The sequence below is a fragment of the Garra rufa genome, chromosome 5 (assembly GCF_049309525.1).
Source record: "Garra rufa chromosome 5, GarRuf1.0, whole genome shotgun sequence".
NCBI lineage: Eukaryota > Metazoa > Chordata > Actinopteri > Cypriniformes > Cyprinidae > Garra > Garra rufa.
In genome coordinates this window covers 18,599,549-18,623,651 of record NC_133365.1, presented here as the reverse complement: position 1 = coordinate 18,623,651, position 24,103 = coordinate 18,599,549, and the positions used below count along the sequence as shown (strand labels likewise).

The 24,103-nt window shown below is 35.8% G+C and overlaps 1 protein-coding gene across 2 annotated transcripts in view; it reads right to left on the bottom strand.

Annotated features, from left to right (window-relative positions):
• The window catches only part of abr (ABR activator of RhoGEF and GTPase), a 225,784-nt gene that overhangs the window by 175,939 nt on the left and 25,742 nt on the right, over positions 1-24,103 (bottom strand). Inside the window, exon 1 of one of the 2 annotated variants that reach the window (XM_073839572.1) lies at positions 13,065-13,369. The exons of the other annotated variant lie outside the window; for it this stretch is intronic. Coding sequence (XP_073695673.1) covers positions 13,065-13,125 — 61 coding nt within the window. The 5' untranslated portion in view covers positions 13,126-13,369. Of the gene's footprint in view, positions 1-13,064; positions 13,370-24,103 lie in introns of those variants that run through there. 2 annotated transcript variants of the gene reach the window in all.

Here is a 24,103-nt window from a genome sequence, read left to right as displayed (position 1 = left end):
ATCAAGCAAACAAAAGAAAAAAACACAAATCATACCAAAGCAAACCACACAAAATAAAATACAAAACATAAAACAAAACACAAAAGAAAACAAAAATCAAACAAAAGCATGATGCATACCAAAGCAAAGCAAAACAAAACATACATCAAGCAAACAAAAGCAAAAAGACATAAATCATACCAAAGCAAACCACACAAAATAAAACACAAAACACAACAAAAACAAAAAACAAAACAAAGCATACCAAAGCAAAACAAAACACACAAAAAAAAAATCAAGCAAACAACAGCAAAAAACACAAAGTATACCAAAGCCAAACACAACACAACAAAACAAAACAAAACACAACACAACACAACACAACACAACACAAAACAAAACAAAACAAAAGAACACACAAAACAAACATCAAGCAAACAAAAGCAAAAAAACACAAAGCAAAACAAAACCAGTATGTAAGTGGCTGGGTGACTTGGTCAGCTAATTCTCCCTCTCAGGACTAGTTTCAACTTAGGTTAAAACTAAACTTCACCCACTGGGCAGCCTCATTGAGTGTTTATGAGAGTACTGGAAGAACTTACAGTGCTTGACTTGATTATTAACTTTTGTACTTCCTTAAAAAAACGGGAAGAAAAAATAGAGGGGTAAAAGCAAGTGGGCATGTTGCATAACAACTGCATAACAGGCTTGTCAGCAATGTTCCTCTCATAGAACGCTGTGCTGTCATCTGTCAATGCAGATCAGTCATTACAGACGGATCTCAGAGAACTCTGATGTAAGACACACAGTTCACGACCCAGATATGTCTTTTAAATCCATTCTCAAATACCACCAGGTTCAAAAGTGGACATTTCAAGTGCTGTTAGGCTAAGAAAACACAAATAATGAGAATACTGGGTGCTATTTAATGTAGGAAGTATAACATCCTTTAGAAGGATACAGTTCAAGTCACTGAACATCGCTGGCTTGACATGCAGCAATGATTAAGGGGTAAGGGGAATTTAATGTGGTCATGAATTTCATTCAAAATCTTCGAACATGATCCACAGAACCCAGTGAAATGGATAGTTTGCAATTCTAATAAGAGTGAATACATCTCCACACATTTCTCAGGGGAAAGTCAGAGTTGTTTTAGTGTGTGTAGGATGTGAGTGTCTTTCTGACAGCAGCTGTACACACGCAGGCCGTGTGAATTAAATGACATAAATTATCTGGAGCGGAGGTGTTTTTCATGCGCAGGCAAAGTGATTGTGTTTGTGTCGTCTCTCGTTCTCTCGTTGTATACAGGAAAGAACACACATTAATTCAATGTCTATACGGCGCCAGCATACATATTTCCGTCTCCACAGATTACTGACGTGAATCAATTTTGCTCAGCCATGAAATCTCGTTTTCATATCAGCTTGGTACCAAACACAGACGCGTCAATCAATCTCTGGCAGTCTGAGTAGCAGTGAATGGATGGATGGATGGAGACCAGAAGTCCTTTAGAAGTCCTTAAGCAGAGTCAGTCAAACTGCAAACTTCAGAACTCCCTGTTGATTGTGTTTCCTGAAGCTGTGTAACTGACAATGTTCAACCACTCTTAAAAAACAAGGCATAACCATAACAAGCCTGAATTTACATTGTCACAAACTATATTCAAATGTATGTTTATCAAAACAAGCCTAAAATGTGACAACAGCAAGGAAAAGACAGTTCTTGCTTATTTGTGTGTGTGTGTGTGTGTGTGTGTGTGTGTGTGTGTGTGTGTGTGTGTGTGTGTGTGTGTGTGTGTGTGTGTGTGTGTGTGTGTGTGTTTATGAAAGAGACAGAGAGAAAGATATTCTTAAAATATTGAAGGGGGGTGGGAGAAAACCTAGATTTGCAATTCCAGCAGGAAATACCAGATCTGGCAAAGTAGCAAGAGAATAAATGTTAATAAGTTTATGTTTTGAGGCTCGGCTTCTGCATAAACAAAATAACACAGCAGAGCTGTCTTACCAATGATGAAGAAGAATAACATGAATGAAAAGAAGAAGAAGAAAAAGAAGAAGAAGGTGGAGGTGGAGAAGTAGGAAAAGGAGAAGGTCGATGACATAGAGAAGAAAAGATGGAGAAGATGAAGAAGAACAACAAAGAGGATGAAGAGGAGAAGATAATGAAGAATAAAAAAGAGAAAAAGAGAAAGACAAATGCAAAGAAAGGCTTAATAAACACAGAGTGTATAAGCTTTAATCATGCTATAGGGGATCTCTGACATTGATCAGCTGTCTTGAAAGCAGATTAGTCTGGTCTGGAAAGCTGACATCTTTGATATTAACTTAAAACAAAACAAGACAAAACAAAACAAAAATCAAGCAAACAAAAGCAAAAAAAAAACAATACCAAACAAAAAAATAAAGCAAACAAAAGCAAAAAACACAAAGCATTCCAAAGCAAAACAAAACAAACAGTAAGCAAACAAAAGCAGAAAATACAAAACATACCAAAGCAAAACAAAACACACAAAATAAAACAAACAAAATCCAAAAATCAAAACAAAACATACCAAAACAAAGCAAAATGCAACAAAACACAAAATAAACATACCAAACCAAAAAACACACATTAAACAAAAATATCAAGCAAACAAAAGCCAAAAACAAATAATATCAAAGCAAAACAAAAGGCATACCAACGCAAAACACACAAACCAAAAAAATGCAAAGCTTACCAAAACAAAAGCATAGCAAAACACACAAAACTAACATCAGGCAAACAAAAGCTAAAAACAGAGCATACCAAATGAAAACTAAACATACAAAACACAAAACAAAAGAGCATACCAAACCAAAGCAAAATAAAAACAAAAAACAAAACAAAAATCAAGCAAATGCAAAAAAACTCTACAAACCATACCAACGCAGAGCAAAACAAAACACGCAAAACAAACATCAAGCAAACAAAAGCAAAAAACACAAAGCATACCAAAGCTAAAAAAAACAAAAAGCATACCAAAACAAAACAAACTACACAAAACAAAAATCAAGCAAACAAATATAAAACACATGTTTTGTGTTTTTCGCTATTGTTTGCTTGCTTTTTGTTTTGTTTTGTCAAGGTTTGTGTATTCAAACCCGTTCAAAGGACAACTGAGGGACTCATATGCAACTTTTACAGAAGGTTCAAACACTCACTGATGCTCCAAAAAGAAAAATGATGCATTAAGAGCCAGGGGTGTAAACTTTTGAACAGAATGAAGATAATACAAAATAAAATAAAACAAAAATCAAGCAAACAAAAACGAAAAACACAAAACATACCAAAACACAACAAAACACAAAATAGGTGAGCTGCTTTACCAATGATGAAGAATAAAAATATAAGAAGAATAATGTGAAAAAAAGAAGAAAAAAAGGAAGAAGAAAACGGTGAACAAGAAGAAGTTGGAAGAGGAAAGGAAGAAGGAGAAGGTGGATGAGATAGAGGAGAAGAAAAAAATAAGGAGAAGATGAAGAACAACAATAAAGAGGAGAGGATATTGAAGAACAAAAAAGATAAGAAGACAAAGTCAAACACAAAGAAAGGCTTGAATAAACATGGAAGGTGTAGGCTGTAATCGTGCCATAGGGGATCCCTGACATCGATCAACTGTCTTCAAAGCAGATTAGTCTGGTCTGGAAAGATGACATCTTTGATATGAACTTAACAGAGTGAAGACAGAGACTGTGATCTCCCCATCAAAGCTTCCATTAGAGAGAGCCTCAAAGTTCAAAGCTAAGCAAAAAATCATAGCTATAGATCTTTAGATAATCAGACTTATGATTTTGACCTGGTGGACAATAATACTTTCAACAAAACACTGAAGAAAGAACCCAAGCCATCACAGAGACTTAGAGGTGTATTCTAGTGTGTAATCACTCAGAACATTAAACATGACTAACGACTAAAATGTTCAAGGCTGGAAACACCTGAAAGGTTGAAAATGATTGGAGGTAAAAGAGGAGCGAGGAGAACCCCCTGTGGTGAGAGAGCTCTTCACGGCCAACTCTGCTGTCATCCTCCTCCTCCCCACCCCTTTCTCTTCTCTTCCTCTTCACTGGCCTGAATGCTTAATCACGCTTTGACTCCCTGGTGGAGTAAAAAGAGGCCGGAGGTCCCATTGGCTGAGCCGTCTGGTGTGTGGTCTTTGATGCTGCACTCTGATTGGTTAACAATTGAAGGGCAGAGTTAAGAGGTCCCCAGTTACCAGCCGGGTAGGGCAGGGCAGGGCATGTCTTCAACCATGAAAACACACACAATACACACACACACACATATAGTCCTTGGTGGACAAAGAACCAAAAGGCATATGAGTCTAGTTATGAGATTTAGTTATGCATACATATAACATAAATTTAATGCTTAACATGTTAAATGAAGCAAGCTCAGAACTGCACATAAATTAACAGCCACTTCGTGAGGCCCCTCAGTTAAAAAAAAAAACATTTAAAACTGAGATTTACTCAACCCATTTTCTATTGGGACACATAAATAATTTTCACTAATGTTAATGTAAAATTGCATAAACTGAGTAGGGATTTGTAGTTCCCAGCATGCTTTGTACAAGAATGTATGGGGAGAATGAATCTTGAAATTAATGTTAATGTTAATGTTTTCATAAAGCAACATAAGAGGGATTGTACAAAATGCATGTTAATTTTTATTTACTACTGACCTGAATAAGACATTACAAATAAAAGACATTTACATATAGTCCACAAGAGAAAATAGTTGAAATTATAAAAATTAACCCGTTCAAAAGTTTACAGTACACTTGATTCTTAATTGTCACCTGAATGATCCACAACAGTATTTTTTTTTGTTTAATAATATGAACAGTTAAACCACCTGCTCTTTTTCAGAAAAATGATTAATTTGTTCAATTAATACTGCCCTTCTGAGACTACAGAAGATACTTACATGTTTCTCAGAAGACAAAATATGTTAAATTTACCCTAATCTTCAAATTCTAAAAGTTTTCGCCCCCCAGCTCTTAAAACATTGTGTTTCCTTCTGAAGCATCAGTGAATGTTTGAACCTTCTGTAATAGTTGCATACGAGTCCCATAGTTGTACTCAGTGTGAAAAGATAAGTTAAGGTGCCTGGATCTGTTGCGCTCACTACAGCAGGATGTGACCTGCACATGAAACTAAGGGAAAACTGCAGAGCCGCCAACATCAAATCAGTGCACCATTATGTAACAGCAAAAGAGTGACTGTCTCTACTAGCTTCAGAACAGTTCTGAGATTGCTGTAATGGGTCTCTTTCCTCTCTTTCTCTCTCTCTCTGTGCCTTAGAAGTCGTTAGACTTCATTCATTGTTCATAAATAATTAATTAAAAGCCAAATAATGAAAGTGAACGGGATCCAGAATGACAAAGAGCGCCATAAAAGTATCATAAAAGTGGTCCATACAATTTGTGTGCGACATTCCAAGTCTTCTGAAGCAATATCATAGTTTAGAAAGTGTTTAGTCACTTTTCCGAGAAATTTAAGCTAACCTGACTATCAGCTGCAAGCAGACGTTATGTGTTAAGTCTTAGTCATGCAACTTATGCATCGTTACTCACTTCAAAGTGATATATTTAACTGAAGAGCTTAATTGAAGATCTCACCAAGGCAGTAAGAGGGTCACACTAGAGCCACTGAGCTCAAACATCATGCACAAGCGCCTCTCTCCCAAAAACTGTCTGGCTGGAAATGGTGTGTCTTGTTCTTGTGCAGTACGAGTGCACTCCAGAACAGCAGCTCACTCCCTGCTTCAACAATCCCCTTTACAGCTCTACATAAAACGCAAGAAAGCCATCTCTCATAAAGACTTTACTACCCACAAGCATCTATGAGAGCAGAGCTCAAACAAAATGAAGGCTGACATGGCTACAGTACACAAACTAAACACTGCAACAGCCTCTCACTAAATGAAAAGAAAATTCTGTATTAAAAAAAAAAAAACAGGAATTATGTTTTTGACAAAGAGATCTATGGGCACCAATGCATCATTTGAAATGTTACTTTAGCAGCAGTGCAGCATGTTAGAATGATTTCTGAAGGATCATGTGGCACTAGCCCTTAACCGTAAGACCTTGGTGTGACTTAACCATTAAATACAAAAATGTGCTGTTGACTTTCAATGTTTTTACCGGTAAAACACCATTCACACATTCGTTTCAAAATACCGGTAAAATCTGTGACATTAACTAGAAATTACTTCTAAAGGCTGTGTTTTTTTGGTCAAACATTAACATTCATGCAGCTGCTTTTGGCCCAGAGACATTGTAATAAGGTCGGGACACACCAAGCCGACCTCAAAGAACTAGCAGCAGCGAAAGCCGACGGTGTTGTCGCCTCAAGTCGGCAGCATCTGGACCAAAAAGTTGCACTTGAACACACCGCTTACACTACAGCTGATTGCAAACTAACACATGCATTCTGCACCTGCATGAGAAGATTTAGTTGTGTATATCAGCAGCTTTCAATAGTCATTTACTATGATATACGAGATATACGCAGGTATCCGGGCCACGTTATTAGCATTGCTTCAATCCATGGACAGGAAAAACCTGCGTAACAGTGTTGAAGTAGTCCAATTCTGCAAGAAAATCACAGACTTGGCAACGCTGACTATAAGAGAAAAAATGTTGTTGTATTGTGTTGCATTGTACATGCTCACACTGGTAATGTTTTTTAGGGGTTTTTTTGCGTTCACACAGAGCACATTACCGGTAATTTATTGGTAATGTTTTAACTTCTCGTAAAAACATTAACATTCACACATGATCTCTTACCAGTAATTTACCATAATAGACTATATGTGTTAAAGGGGCTACTGAGCCTGCAATTTTTCAAAAACATAAAAAAAAATCATAACCTCAAACTTTTGAACAGTAGTCTATATTTAATCTAGAAAATTTCACCAAAAATAACAAAACAACCAACACTTAAAACATTTACTTATTTTATTAGATGGATATTAAAAATTATTAAAATGTACACTACCAGTCAAAAAGTCTAAAGTTTTATTAACATTTATATATTTATATTTTTAACATTTATTATTATTATTATTATTATTATTATTATTATTATGTTGAAAACAGCTAAGTAGTTTTTTAGGCTTCTTTCTGAAACAGAAATCTTTTGTAACATTATAAATGTGTTTATCATCACTTTTGATCAATTTAAAGCATCCTTGCAAAATAAATCTATTACTTTTTATAATTTATTGACATATGGCAAATTGACATATCTACAGCAAGATTTTTTCTTTATTCTTCCTTGTTTTTGAAACTGTATTAGTATAATAAAAATAAACTATATAAAATTCTATATTTTTTTATTTTATGATCTGCTTCGCATCAATCTTAAAACTTGAATACACCTTCTTTCAGACCCCTGACCCCCCATACACCTCTCAAATCACCGTTGAGAGCCTCTCCAGTCAGCAGGACTACACAGACTCTACTACTCGATCACACACTTGACATCCAGCTTTAGTATTGCACTTGTGCTCTTGACTAGCTGCTTTGGTAAATGCCACTAGCACAGTATGCGCACTTTCTTGTAAGCTGGTTTGCTGAGAAAATGTCCGTAAATGTCAATGTCCCTCCTGTAGTAGTAGGTATGTCTCTTACTCTCTCTCTCTCTCTTATGTAACAGAGCTCTTCTAATGCTCATGTACAGTCACATGAGAGCAACTGGCTCAATATTGCTGTGTGCCTCTGAAACTAAACGACTCAAAGGGGATTATGACAAGTATCGTCAACCACAGGATGATAAAGAAGGTTGTATAAGAGTGAAAATATGTGATGCAATGAATCTACAACACAAGCTCACTATAAAACACAACATGACATAACATTGTTGGTTGTAATGAATTTTTTCAATGCAATATTCCAAACTGTGTGGATTTCTATTACAGTGACTGGATTTCATTGGCAAATTTCACTGAACAACTGTAAATGTGACCACACACAGTGCATTTACGGTACGTTTTGACTTCCATTTTCTTCACAATCGACTGAGTGCTTTTCAAAAAGGGATTTTCAGTTTATAAAAGGTTTTGATTACAACAAATTACCTTGATTTGCTTCTGACCGGAAAAACACACCCAGAGAGAAGGAAAATTAAAAAGAGTGTGTCAGTCGGTTACTGTATCTTCAACATCACGACTAAAGCTCAACTCTCTCCAGATAACATACATAAAACGAAAATAAGAGCTGGGAGATTTTAAAGGAGAAGATTTGAGTGTGAGTGTGTGTGTGTGTGTGTGTGTGTACCTGGTATTCATCACGTTGTGGGGACCAAATGTCCCCACAAGGATAGGAATACCAGTAGATTTTGACCTTGTGGGGACATTTCTCAGGTCCCCATGAGGAAACAGGCTTATAAATCATGCAGAATGAGTTTTTTTGATGAAGTAAAAGTGTGCACAATCTCCTGTGAGGGCTAGGTTTAGGTGTAGGGTAGGTGTAGGGTGATAGAAAGTACGGTTTGTACAGTATAAAAACCATTACGCCTATGGAATGTCCCCATAAAACATGTAAACCCAACGTGTGTGTGTGTGTGTGTGTGTGTGTGTGTGTGTGTGTGTGTGTTGAATCTGAGATGTAGATATACAGGAAGTGACAAGAGGAGGGAATATCTCAGGGAGAGAGAATAATCCCACAAGACGCATGTTCTACCAGTCTAACAAAGAGAGTTTGACCACAGCTGCTGGACCTGAACACACACACACACACACACACACACTCCACATCAATGTCTGACTAAGTTTACTGCCTCTCAACCACTCCGAACAGAGGAAACCATGACAACCGAGCAGGGAAAGAGTGTAGAGGAGGCAGGAGATGATATCAGTGAGGCAAATGGAGAAAATGCTGTGAGGAGGTGGAAGAGAGATCCACAGAGATCAAATGAATATATGGTTTTAATAAGCAGAATGAATCCATTTACATTCCAGAGACAGACCTGAAATTACCAGATAAACAAATTGATGAAGAGATACGTAAATACAATGATGACTAATGTGTTTGCAAAATCTGGCAATGTGAATTCCCCATTGGCATGTTATGAAAACATCAAATTTGCTGCTGTTAATATACTCTCACTAATATTGTTATTAGCCTCTATGGAAACATCACGTCATTTGAAATGTACATCCTTTATTAAGCCTTTTAATGTTTAATAACGGTTATAAATTATTAAATGGCTGTACTTTTTTCTTTTTTAACAAGGCTGTACCAAGGCGCTGAACAATAAGGGTTCAAACAATGAAAACGGTATCAGTCAAAGGTAACCCAAAAACACTGTTATTGTTTCAAAGCAGTTAATGAGGGTTGTTAGTGTATGTTAATGAGTGGTGGGGTAATTTGTTAAAGAGCTCATGACTGACAGAGATAGAGGAGGGCTTTGATTTGGGTTTGTGTTTTCAATGTTTTTTTTTCACTGGTAAGGTCATCAAAACCAGACAAATGCTGAATGCATCCTGCTAAAGAGATGTTTTACCCCTGTGAGGTAATTTAGCTCTGAAAATATCCACTTATTAGGGGCGAAAATATGTAATGCTCTCTTGTTCTTTTGTTCTGTTGAAATCTCCCTTTCTCTCCATTTCAATGCAATGTTGTGTGGTAATTTGCTATTATTATTTACTGTAGTAGTTTACTAGGTTGACCAGAAGTGTGCATTTGCTTTACCGCAGTAGAGAACAATCAAAAAAGAATGCAAATGGCATAAATAGGAATTAGTTTTATATTTAGAATAAAAATAAAAATAAATATAATCAGACTACTGTTAGATTACTTTTGACCTAACTCGTTTATCACATTGATTTAAAAAGGGTAATCTTATACCATATTGACACAAAAATACAAAGAGTAAGAAAATATTCCATTTGTTGTTATTAACAACATGAAGTGCATTAAAAATTATATTGCATCAAGATTTCCCAAATTGGCGTTTGTGAGAGAACTGCAAGTGGTTTTGAATTTAATGAAAAACTAATAATTAATTAAATCATAAAAAATGTTAAAGGGTCAATTTTTTGGATTGATCATGTATAGTGATGAAAGCCAAAATATTAAATGTCACTGATGAATATTTTCCGAGTAATCCACTATTTTGTAGGAGGGGTCAAAATGGCTTGAGATTCAGAGTCAAATTACAGGGGGGTAAAAATGACTTTAGAAAGATGGCAGCATATAAAATAAGTATCAGCTGTATACAAAGTGACCAAATTAGTTTTTTTAACCACTGAAAATGAGTAATATTCAACAATCTGGACATGGAGCCTCATTGAGATCTCCATATCTCTGGGAATGAAGAATGTAGGGCCTTGCAATTTAAGATTTTAAAACAAAAGGTTATTATCAACTAGAATATTGCCATCTTTAATACTTCTTGAGTTATACGTTCATAAACTTTGAAAAAATAAGACATGTATGTTCAAAGCAGTTGTCTTGATGGAAGGAAATAAAGAGGACAAAAGGAAAGTTTGTTAGGTCCTAGTATCTAAAAGGGCATTAAGATATTGTTAATACTTCTTGAGATACAGGCATGCAAACTTTAGAAAAAAACTTGAAAAAGCTGTTTCCTAAATTGTGAATGGTCACCAATGGCACATAATGCAACAAAGATTTATAAAGTCAACAGATTTTACTAACAGACTTACCAATCTCTGTGTAAAAAAAAGCATAATGATGCTGCTATCTTTCTGAAGCAATTTTTACCCCCTGTAATCTGACTCTAAATCTTAGGTGAAATTTAGCATTTTGACCTCCTTCTACAAAATAGTTGACATTCAATATTTTGGCTTTTATCACTATACATGTCTATCTTTCTTCAGAAAAAAATATTACCAAAATCAAAAATTTGAGCCAGGGACGTTTTGAAATTGGTTTGATTTGACATGGAATTACCCTGATTTAAAATTAATCATTTTAAAATCAATTTTAAAAAAAAAACATTAAATTGTATTAGTTTACCTGCATGTCATGTGACCTTAACCAATGTCAGAGAACCAATAAACGTGATACTTAATTATTAAAATAATTATTTAAAAACCTCAGGTGTACTTCAACTAAACATATAAGAGAATCAAGTGACAAAAAGAAAATGTAAATGTGTGCATTAATAATACAGAAACCTTCCAAAGACATAGAAATAAATGGGTAAATAACCTACATAATGATGTTTATCAGTAGTTAATGCAATGTTAAAACACTTCCTAAACCTGAAATGATTTTTGTAAATCAATGGTCACCACCTGACTAATCACTGGTTTGTGTGTGTCCACAAAACTTGAAGACTTTCTAAATGTAAGCGGTAGGCTATTTTAGAAAGGGGCATTTAAAATGGGCAGATAAACACATACCATGAACCATGGTTAGTAAAAATGATCAATCTTGCTTCCTGCTTCCTCAGTCGTAAAGCACATGAGCTGACATGATAATACTAGCATACACTAACCACACACACACACATGACATGTGAGGGTGTAAATAGGGGAGGATGAGGGGTAAAACTAATAACATCTTGTGGGGCGATTGCCCCTTTTCCTGAATTACCAATTATTTACATTATCATACGGACCCACACACATCGTCACTCATGCACAAACACCACAAATCTCACATAATTCAGTGTGAAATTATGGAGTGGGGTGGAGGGGGGGTTGGTTGCGGTGGATTAGTGCTTTCCTGGTTAACTCCTCAATGGATTCTCTGTAGTGAATGAAAAAAGCTCTCTCTCCCTCTCTCACTGCTCTATTACCCCTCCATCCCTTCCAGCGTGATCTGTGCGTTTCTGCCAGCCTTTCCTCCATTTAACGTTCTCTGAAAGCCCTTTATGTAACTCAACCTTACAGCCGGAGCAAATGAACGGCAGACTAAACAACCACAACAAGTGCATCTCCTCAGTCCAGCATTACCCACAAACCCCTTCTGACCGCTTCAGCCCACATGACTTCCACCAAGAGATAAACAGCCCATCTGACTGTAAACAGTAAACACAACATCTGAATATTCATGAGAACAGCATGTACTTTTGGTCTCATACAAACAAATTTGGTATATCTCAGTCAACTATGAAAATGAGGTATATTTTTAAGTAAGAGGAAGTGATGGGAAATGGTACCTCGAGAAGGATGAGAGGGAAGAGAGAAGAAAAAAAGAAAGTAGACAGTGAGGAGAAGACAAGGATGAGAAAAGGAAAACAAAAGGTGACAAATGATAAGAGAAAAGAGTGATGAGGGAAGGAAGAAAGAAAGGGAAATGGTAGATAGTGACAAGAGAAGGGACAATTGGAAGAAAGAAAGAAATCAGAAGGAAGACAGGGATGAGAGTGGGAAGAAAGGTAAGATACAGCATGAGAGCAGAATGCGAGAAGAAAAAAGAAAGAGAATGAATAGAGAAAGCAGAAAAAGAGAAGGAATTGTATGAAATTAGGGCTTTCATGATTCCTCAATTTAATTCATTTTTACTTGATTTTTAAAAATCCTGAATGGCAACTTGCCCGTGTCGAGTAACCGTCAAAATAATGGAAGTGCAGCATTCCATGCACGAGAATCCATTAAACACATTATTAGACCATTTTTCAAGGCTGCAAGATTTAAAAATCATAAGCATAATGAAAGCAGAAAAAGAGAAGGAAGAAAGAAATGAGAGGGAAAACTGAAACAAATGAATGAATCTGAATGAGCTTTTATATTTTCAGTTTTCATTTTTTTTTTTTAGTACTTTATGAACTAATTTCAATTAGTTGACAAGGCAACATTTCTATTTTAACTTTTAACTTACAACAAAAGTACTGAAGTGATACTATAATACAGTGACATATTAGTTAACATGGTATTTTGATATATACCACTGTACTTTTGTACTACTACATTTATGTACCACTGTACTTGTTCAAAAAGCCCGACAGTCACAGAGCAAACAGTTACTAAACGACAAACATACCATGTCTGACAGCGTCATTCTCATACAGCTGAAGATAACAATAGTAACACAGGCAAATTCAGCACAACTCACACACGCACAAGCAAGAAAGAGACTTTTAAGTACATACTGCTATAGAGAGTGTCTATCCAGGAGAGCCTGGGCAGCTCGCGAGTGCTCAGGTGCTCCATCCCCCCGCCTGCCGTATCCTCCAGCGCTGCGACTCCTCTGAACGCTCCCCCGCTCTCGTCACTTACTCTTACACTCCCCTTCACTCGCCTGCCACTCGCCTGATCTCCTTAATGATTATGGAGGGAGCTAAACATATCTGAGTTTGATATATGAAGCCGCTGTGTGTTGCTGAGGAGAGATCCACGCGTCTGTGTGTGTGTCGGTTTGTACTACGGCTCCTCACATGTAAGACAACAGGCTGGAGCTGATCGCTGCCAACGGTTGCTATGGGAAGGGAGGCACTCCTCCTCCTCCGCTCTCTCGCTTGCTTGCTCGCTCGCTCGCTCACTCAATCCTCTTTTCTTCGATCCACTGCCTCTTTCCTGTTATCTTTCATCCTCTCTTTCTTTTTCATTCACTCTTATCCTTACATGCAATTAGTGCTTGCTAAGGCATGTACACAATTACTATTGTTTATACTTACGATTAGGGACAAATGCTTAACAATAAGTATTGAAGTTCGTAACTCAATGACTGACTTTTTGTGATTTAGATTTTTAAAAGCATGGAGAAAACCCTAGACTTAAGGTTCGGTCACATGAGCGAATTTTGGTTGAAATTTCATGGGGAAAATGTCTATTGTCAATAGTGTAGTGATATATAAAGCACATTCAATGTCAAATCAAGCTGAATTCTGTTGGTTGATGCAGTCAACTTGAACTTGAATCTTGACTCTTTTGTCTTGATGCGATATTTCTGATTATATTAATTCCTAAAATGACACGATTTCACCTGCAAAAATGTACTAAACAACCGTAAATGTGTCCACACTTTTACACCTTTACACTGAAGTCCTTTAGTCATATCTAGGGGCTATTTATAAGAATATCATAGAGATTTCAAGGGATGGTTCACCCATAATTAACATTAAATTAAATTCTGTGGAACCTAAAAGAAGATATTTTGAAGAAACCACACCATTTTGGTGACCATTGTGTTCCATTGTATGAAATTAGGGCTGTCACGATTCCTCAATTTAATTCAATTTTACTTGATTTTTAAAAATCCTGAATGGCAACTTGCCCGTGTCAAGTAACCGTCAAAATAATGGAAGCGCAGCATTCCATGCACGAGAATCCATTAAACACATTATTAGACCATTTTTCAAGGCTGCAAGATTTAAAAATCATAAGCATAATGCTATTGTGAATTTACAAATGCTCCGATTCAATTAAACAGGTTACGTACATCCATCTCAGAACTGCTTCGTTCACAGTAAACGCTGCTCCGCACAAACAGTTATCATTTACATGTGTGGAGCACCTCAAACTCCATCTCTGCCTATTGCTGTGAGTTTTGGTTTATTATTATTATAACACTCATCTAAGAACGCAACATACACCATTTAATCAGATTTAGGTAAATCATTGCTAAACCTATGCAAACATAGAAGAATACATCAGTATCTTTAACACATTTATACATTGTCCACATATTTAAAAAATTACAGTGACTGCAGCATTTCTGTCATAAAGAAACGAACAAATATTAACCCTTAAGTGGACATTTTAATTAAATGTTGTTTAGTCAATATTAAACAAGGATTTGATTGTCTTGTAAAGAGTAAAAACAATCGTCAGACCGTTGGTGCCCTCTGACGGCATTTGATAATGCATTAAGTATTTTAACAGTTTTGTTCAATAAAACTAGTGCTGGGCAATGATTAATTGCGATTAATCACATCCAAGTTTTTGTTTATATAATATATGTGTGTGTACTGTGTACATTTATTATGTATATGTAAAAACACATACATACAGTATATATTTTGAAAATATTTACATGTGTATATCTATATTCATATAATTTACATTATATATAAATATATTTAATATATAAACAACACTTTTCGTAAATATATACATGCATGTGTATTTATATATACATAATAAATATACACAGTACATGCACATATATTATGTACACAGAATAATCGTTTAGAATAATCGACCAATTACTTGACTACCAAAATAATCATTAGTGACAGCTTTATACTATATAATTAAATAAACACTGAGACAACTCTCAAAATATCTTCTTTTATGTTCCACAGAAGACAAAAGTGATGCAGGTTTGAAACACCATGAGGGTAAATAACTTTGGGTAAATTACTTTTTTTTTTGTTGAACTATCCCTTTAAGAGTGGGCTTTTTATACTTGGGCCAGGACACAAACACCTAACAACCACCCAGAACACCTTAAGAACCACAAATGATACTATTCATTCAAATGCCTCTTCTTCTCAGGCTCTACACTTCTTTTTTCTCTCGGAGCAGCTCTTACATTAAGCATCCTCCACAGGGATTTGGGACAATGTGGTAACAACCCCCTACTCTCCAAAAAACAGTGTGTGTGTCAGGGTTGGAAAATGTAAAATATCTATCTTAAGATTTTTCTGCCTTTTGATGATATTCAATGTATGTCTCATTATTAACGCATTTCTTCTCATGGCTGTCCTTCCGAAGAGCCACATTCAGAAATTACAGGTTAAATCCAGTAAAAAAAATTATCAAGTGAATAGACATGTTTACCATATTTATTACTTTTATTTGATATTTTCAATATGCTTTCAGTATAGTGGTTTTTATACATTCACACAGTGGCTTCTGAATATTTTTGAGTGATGACACAAACAAATTGCTGAATCAAAGCTTTAAATCGATTTGCTGAAACAGCCAGTTTGAACTGAGTCATGGAAATGAATCAAAGTCAAACTTTTTCATAGTAAGCAAGCAATTTTTCATAGATGCCTATGCCTTAAAAAAATCTCTATCTGTAATTTAATGCTTAGGAATAGTTTGACAAATTTTTTTCAATTCTGTCATCATGTACTCACCCTCATGTTGTTTCAAACTTGTACAAGTTCCTTTCTTCTGTAGAACATAAATATTGATATAATGATAAAAAATAATGATATTTTGAAGAATGTGGGTAACCAAACAGTTGATGGACCCCATTGACTTCCATAGTCAAAAAAATACTGGGTGTACTAACTCTTTTTCTTTCATTTTTAGGTAAACTATCTCTGAACTAGCCCTATTAAATATTATCAAGCTCAAATTTAAGCTCATTATTCAGACACATTATGTGTTTGAGTCATACTGCAATTTACAGGGATGCCATACACGTTTCTCATTACATAAAAAAAAGTCAAGTTAAAATAAAGGGTTAAATATCTTGGTTTGAATGCTATAACAAGTAGGATCTTGAAACTGGTCTAATGTTTTATTCTATAGGAAAATCTAATGGCCAAGGCACATTGATTAATGCAATATTTATAAAGTCGCTTACTTATCACTGCAAATATATTCTGAATATTGAATATATCGCTTTGTGTGTGTGTGTGTGTGTGTGTGTGTGTGTGTGTGTGTGTGTGGAGAGAGCAGGAACACTAAACCAGAACCGCTAACCTCGGGAGAGGAACGAAAACACTAAACTCTGGAGGAGAGGAGATGGATGGAGAAACACACGCAGCAGGAGGCTGGTTCAAAGACATGAAAGAATGAGGGATGCAGATAGAGGGAAGGAGAGAGGGAAGAATCCACTGAGGAGTGTGTAAGGTCTGGAGCAGATGGGCCGTGTCAAATCTCTCTCTGTCTGTTCCTGTGGCAGCTCATCATCTCAGTCTCGCTGGTCCTGGAGAGGCTGATGATGCTCGTGTTGGGCTCATGCTGTGTGAGATATGCACAAGGACACCCATCTCACACTGGCACTCTCTACACACCAGATATGAATGTATGGTTGGATGTAATGTGCTGTTTACAGATCAAAGGTAAAAACTGTTCATTATTATTGGTTGAATAATGCCTTAGTAGCTTTTTTATGCATTTCAAGCCTAATATCAAAATAAGTCTAACAGCATGAAATATAATGTGTTGTGACATTCAGTCATGTGGTGAGGGAGTATGTTTTTTCTGCCATGTCACACAACATCAATCCATCATGATATAGTACACAGATTATAACTGCATTAGTGTACTTCAGTGATATCTTCAACTGAAACTAATAAGTTATAAGTTATGATATGTGATTTAAAGAAGTTCACTTCCAGAACAAAAATAACAGATAATGTATTAACCCCCCTTATCATCCGAGATGTTATTGTTTTTCTTTCTTCAGTTGTAAAGAAATTATGTTCTTTGAGGAAAATATTTCAGGATTTCTCCTCATATAGTGGACTTCTATGGTGCCTGTGAGTTTGAACTTCCAAAATGCAGTTTAAATGCAGCTTCAAAAAGCTCTAAATGATCCCAGATGAGGAAGAAGGGTCTTATCAAGCGAAACGATTGGTATTTTCTAAAAAAAAAATTGACAATTAATTTAATTTTTTTTTTTTAAATCATCCTACATTGCTGTTTTACCTTTTTTTCTAATAGGCCTTTGATCTTCTTTGCATGTTCACTTTAGAAAATAATCGATTGTTTTGCTAGATAAGACCGACTGGAATCGTTTAGAGCTTTTTGAAGCTGCATTTAAACTGCATTTTGGAAGTTCAAACTTGAGGGCACCATAGAAGTCCACTATATGGAGAAAAATCATGAATAGTTTTCCTCAAAAAACATAATTTCTTTACGATTGAAGAAAGATAGACATGAACATCTTGAATGACAAGGGGGTGATAAATTATCTGTAAATGTTTTAACTTCTTCAATTTGTTTAAATAACTTATCCCCATATATATTGTTATTTTCCCCCTGTTTCACTAAAGAAAGAAAGAACGAAATTTCAGCAGCCATTACTCCAGTTTCAGTGTCACATGATCCTTCAGAAATCACTCTAATACTGATTTGGTGCTCAAGAAACATTTGGACATTTAATTTAAAAAAACAAAAATAACACTAGTATCTGAGTGCCTCTAATTAAAAATGATCCACCTCAACAAACAGCTCATCTTAATACACAGTATCGTGCTCTTTCATTAGGATGCATTAATTAATCTATCTGAACTACAAAGGACCGCTTACTTCACAAGACACATCTCACCAGATCATGTATATAACAATGAAATCAATGTTTACAAGCCCTCCCTTCATTCCACTGATAAAGATGCCAATTAACTGAGGGAGAGAGAGGGAATGAACTTCATGCATCATGCCTTGGGCAACAAGGAACCCCCATTACAAACCCCTAAAAAGACAGCCCTCTTCCCCCAAACCCCACCCCCACATACACACACGGGGCATGGGTTGTGATAAGCCAGACTGAACAACTTCAATTAGGACACAAAGGCTCTGGGAGGATCCCCCCCCCCCCCCAAACCTTTCACAGCACGCTGCCGGCACTAAACCCAACACAAAGAACACCGTCCACACACAGACACACACACATACACGTACAGTATACTTGCTCATTACAGATTCAAACATAAACTGGGCATCTCAAAGTATCCACTTAAACACTTAAGATCTATATAACTCATAAACACATACTCTAATGTCTCGCCAGAGGTCTTCTAAAGTCAGACCTTTAGAAAGGCCCCCAAAGACCCCAAATTAAAGCGCTGTCTCTTGCCAAGTGTGCGTGTGTGTGTGCGCACATGGGCATCTAAATGTGTGCAAGCACAAAGCAATCTCTGCTCAGTCCAGTTGTGTCTATGCATGAGACTATTCAAAGTGACAACGTTAAAACAAAGAGGGAAATAATATAGGTCACACACACACACACACACACACACACACACACACACATAAGAACCAGAAACAGACAGAAACATTCTTACATATGTGTGTGTGTGTGTGTGTGTGTGGCTACTCGTGGCAGAGATAAGTAGCAGTTCATCAAATATGGATCTGGCATAACACACTCTCTCTCTCACACACACACACACACACACACACACACACCCCTTTGTTTCTGGATGAAGGCCAATGTGACACCAACACAACGGGGGCTTCTGTGAGTGATGTGCTACACAAACTGGGCACAAAGAAGAATAACATTTACACGCAGAGACACACTCAAGGAAATGTAAAAATAAAAAAATAAAAAATATCAAAACAACACAAACAAACTTGAATTTAATATGGTTAGTAATTAATTATTTAGTGCACTGATACTAAAATATAAGCTCCAAAAACCACAAATTATTTTAATGCTATGGCTGAGAAACGTGTGGACTCTAGGGCTGGGCGGAAGCAATACTAATGTTTAAAACCCCAAATCAATCTTTATTCCAGGTGATCTCAACTCTTGCCCTCAAGGTCCACTTTCCTAGTGAGTTTATGTTGCGCCTCATTAACCTCGGAAGTCGGATGTAGGGGCTGGGAATGATCTCACACTCAAGAGAAGAGAAGTCAAAAAAACCCAAGATGGACATGTCCATTGTTAGCAATACTAGTCAATAAAAAGTGGTATTTTGGATAGATAATACTAAAATATCATGTCCACAAATAGGTTGGAGAGTACTGTGTGCACCACTGAGTTTATTGAGACAAATATAAGTGCTAATAAACCTTATAGACGTTTTTCCTGAACGTGGAAGTCACGTCTGACTCTTAACTTGAAGAATGCTGTGCATTTCTGGTCTCCAGTGTTTCTAGTAAAATTATTGTATATTCCGAGCTGATAATCTGATGTTAAACCTATTCAAATGCGCCATCACTTTACAATGTTGAAATGACCGTCATTTGTCAGTGCCTCACTCCTCAAAGTTTAATGAGTGTGTAGATGTTAGCTGCATTAAAAACAGATGGGCGCTATTTGAATGGGTTCCTATGGAGACAGAAGTGCATCTAATCTGACGTTAGAATTCGTAATGGCAGCGCTCATCGTTTACTCAGGAAAAAGGACAGTACTACGGGGCCATACTACTACACCATCTAATGGTGTGCATTATTTTCAGGGACACGCACAGAAAACGTAGTTCCAGGCAGCACTTGACCACATTACATGTCTATATCACTTCGCCACACGATTTCAGTTATTTCAAAGGTCCTTACAGCCCAAAACCAACAAAATAACCAAAACCCACGACAACACTGGCCAAACAAATAAATACAGTAAACAATAGGTTAAAAACGACAGATTATTTCCATGTTTTTGCAGCAATATTACATTTTATTATGTACGGAAAGCACATACTCTATTTCTCCCACACTCTCTCCCTTAGACGCACACACATACAGTTAGCATACACGTTAGCATACACGTAATAATGTTGTTAGCACTGTTCTGACGATTAACAACTTAAAAAATACTTGACATTTCTCTCAAGCGAGGTAACAACAGCGTGGTCTTGAAGAAAATGAACTTAAAGTTTCACTATTAGTATAGACGATGCTGCCAATCACTTTTGAGAGACATACAGACTTGAGAGAGGTAATTCACAAGTTTAATCTTTCTTGCCGTCTATCTGTTGGTCTGTCTAAACTTTATTATTAACTGCATTAGTCTGCTATCAACGGCTCAAGTGTCATTACTAGTTCTAAAATGATGTTTTGGATTTAGCAAAGAAGGCATTGGATGAGCTGCATAAGAAATGAATCCTACTCACGAGTCACAATAGCATTTTAAGGACAAAAACTGGATGAATGTATTGAAATTTAGCTGGAGCTTGGAGCTAAATTCTGCAGAGTTGAGTTTTCCAGTCGGGCTTTCAAAAAATTTGAGTTTTACAAACTTACTTTGCAATTTTAATCCTGTGTGAATAAGCCAAGTCTGTTTATCTCACACAACCTTCATAGAAAACCCAGAGCAAATTACCTACTGTTTTTCAGCAAACTCAATAGCTGAAAAATATAATTCCATTCAATATGAATGTCTGTGATTGCTAATATTGATTTCCAGTTTTAGTTGAAAACGGTGTGGTGTAAAAAACCCCATGGTGTTTTTTTTAAGTTGATGAGTGAACAAAATATTTGTTGCATGCCTCTCATCCAAAAATCACAGTAAGCTTTGTGCATTGTTACTTCAGTCTCAACTTTCAAATTTGTCATTTTAAAATCTGTCAATTTTAAAATGAAATTCAAGCAATAAATGTTGTTTTGACACTCTTTATTCTGCCATGACAGATAATTGTAGCCACCTCAGTTCTAAACCAATCATTTCTTTCGCTTTACTACTAGTTATAGAATAAATGAACATAAAAGAACAACAGAAGGTGTGTTGAAGGAAACAGAACAATTTGCCAAATAGTATTATGTCCCATGTAATCACTCAATCAGCATTTCAAGCAAGCGTAACAGATGAACAGACTGATGGTACGTTTTATGTGACATTGGTTTCACACGTGTCACAGCAGTTCTGACTTGTAATGTCCGTTAAGTGGCTCTATAGCTACATAACTATAAAAGATTATTTTTACTTAATATGTTGTCATTATTTAATGTATTGAAGGTTTTATAACAGCAACCATTTAATTGTTTGTTGCAAAACAAATTGGATTAGAAACATAATTATGTCATTAACAAGTTGGTATAAAAACTGCATTGGGTGCAATTTAAATGTTTGTATACAATTCATTTGTGATTTGCAAGGTGATTATTAAATCAATTTAACTAATTCATTTAGAATTAAACAAACATTATTTTCAGTTTCGGTTTCTTGGTTTCATTAAATAAAAAAAAACATTGCTATTAAGTTATAAGTGTTAAAGGTTAACTTCAATTTAGCACAAAATCACAGTAAAAGTAAAACACAGGGGAAATGACCATGTGCACAAATAAATATTTAATACTGGCCGATACCTAAACCTTTTTAATCTTGTCCAAAAACTGGTATGGTACCAATACGAGGGGCAGCGGAACAGACACGGAAAAAAACCTACTAACCTAAATACTGAGGGGGGACACTCTGTGGTGGTAATAGCTCTGTGGAGAACCAAAACAAAAAAAACACCACTTCAGAAAATGTAAAGATAGCATGCAGATAGTAGACCGTAGTAAACAAACACACCACAGGATATAGACAGACACACACACACACACACACACACACACACACACAAACACATGCCACATTTGTCCTCTTCCTGTTGAATCACAAATGGGCAATAAAAAATTGATGCTTGATCTTGCTGAGCGGTCAGAAAGCCATTAACATGGTCTGTGGCGAGAGCTCCAGACCGCTGTCATTAGCACTGAATGGAGCTGGATCTCACAGAGTGTCGCCCTCTGCCCCACTGACTGCTGGGAAACCCATAGAGCTTTTTCTATTATCCATTATCTATTTATTTGTTTATTTAGTCTTTTATTCTTACCAAGGCTACATGTATTTAATAAAAAATACAGTAAACCAGTAAAATCATAATATTTTATTTTTATTTTTTAATATCTGTGTCCTGTTGTTCTGTGCAGTGAAAGGTTCTTCTGTCATCAAGATAAATTCCTTGTGTGTAAACATACTTGCAAATAAATCTTATTCTCATTCTGATTTTATCTCTTAGTCTTCCATTTATTCCTCCACCCTTCACCCTCCTCTCTGAGCTGAGCTCAGGCCAAGCTCCACCGCTGATAGTATGACTGATGCTACATACCCTCTGCTTTCTAACACAACCCTGGCACCAGCAGCAGGGGCATTTGACTGCTGGGAGGAGAGAATAAAAAACAGAGAGAGAAAGCAAGAGAAGGCATGCAGACAGAGGGTGGGTACTGAATCATGGGGGTTGCAGTATCACATTAATTAAAACTGACAGGTCAAGTTACGCACTTGCAAACACCACAATCAGCCCCAAACCACACTCAAGATGAGCTTTTCTTTCCCCATCATCCAGTTCTGTCCCTCAGTCTGTTCTCTTCACTGCTATCTTCTTCAAATCACCAACCCTGTTAAGCAATTAACCCTCTCACCCCTGTCTCTCTCTGTGCAATTTCAAACAGCTTTACTGGCATGGCTGTTTAAATGGACCACACTGCTGGTCCATTTAAAATTACCAGACAAAAACAAAACAAAAAATTCTAAACAAAAATCATAAAAACAAAACAAAACAAACAAACAAAAAAGTTTCTATACAAATAAAAGATACTAACAAATAAAACAAAAATACTAAAAAAAGAATATAAAACAAAAACAAACAAAATGAAAAATAATAGTAAAAACACAAAAACAAAACAAAAAACTAAATTCAAAACACACAAAAGGAATATACTAAACAAAACAAAATACAAAAAAAACACACAAAATAACACAAAACAAACAAAATATAGCACAAACACAAAACGCCCTGTAAAGCAATTAAATCTCTCTCTCTCTGCTAATTAAAACAGCTTTACTAGCTCTGTTTCACACTATAAAAGATTCCATACAAATAAAACAACAATACCGAATGGTAATAAAACAAAAATACTAAACGAAACCAAAAAACAGAACAGAAAAAAAAAACTAAACAAAAACAACAACACAAAATTCCAAACATCTAGACACACCAATGGGAGGGGGGATTACCAGAGAAAAACAAAACAAAAATACTAAAACAAACAAAAAAAAAAAAAACATAAAAACAAAACAATTCAAACAGCAAAAACATAGCACAAACACAAAAAGCCCTCTTAAGCAATTAACCCTCTCTCTTTCTCTCTCTCTCTTATTTAAAACAGCTTTACTTTACTACTAAAAAAATATAAAATAGTAAACAAAACAAAAATACTAAAAAACAAAACAAAAATAATGGAACAAAACAAAACAAAAAAAGGCACAAACTAAATTCAAAACATAAGAATCACACAAATGGGGGAAAAAAATACCAGACAAAACAAAACAAAAAATACTAAACAAAAACAAAGCAAATCAAACAATCAAAACATGGCACAAACACAAAAAGCCCTGTTAAACAATTAAACATATCTCTCTATCTCTGCTGTTTCAAACAGCTTTACTAACACTGTTTTACACTACTAATGATTCTATATACAAAAATACTAAACAAAAACAAAATAACAACAAAAAAACAGAACATAAAACAAAAATACTAAACAACACAAACAAACAAAACCAAAAAAAATA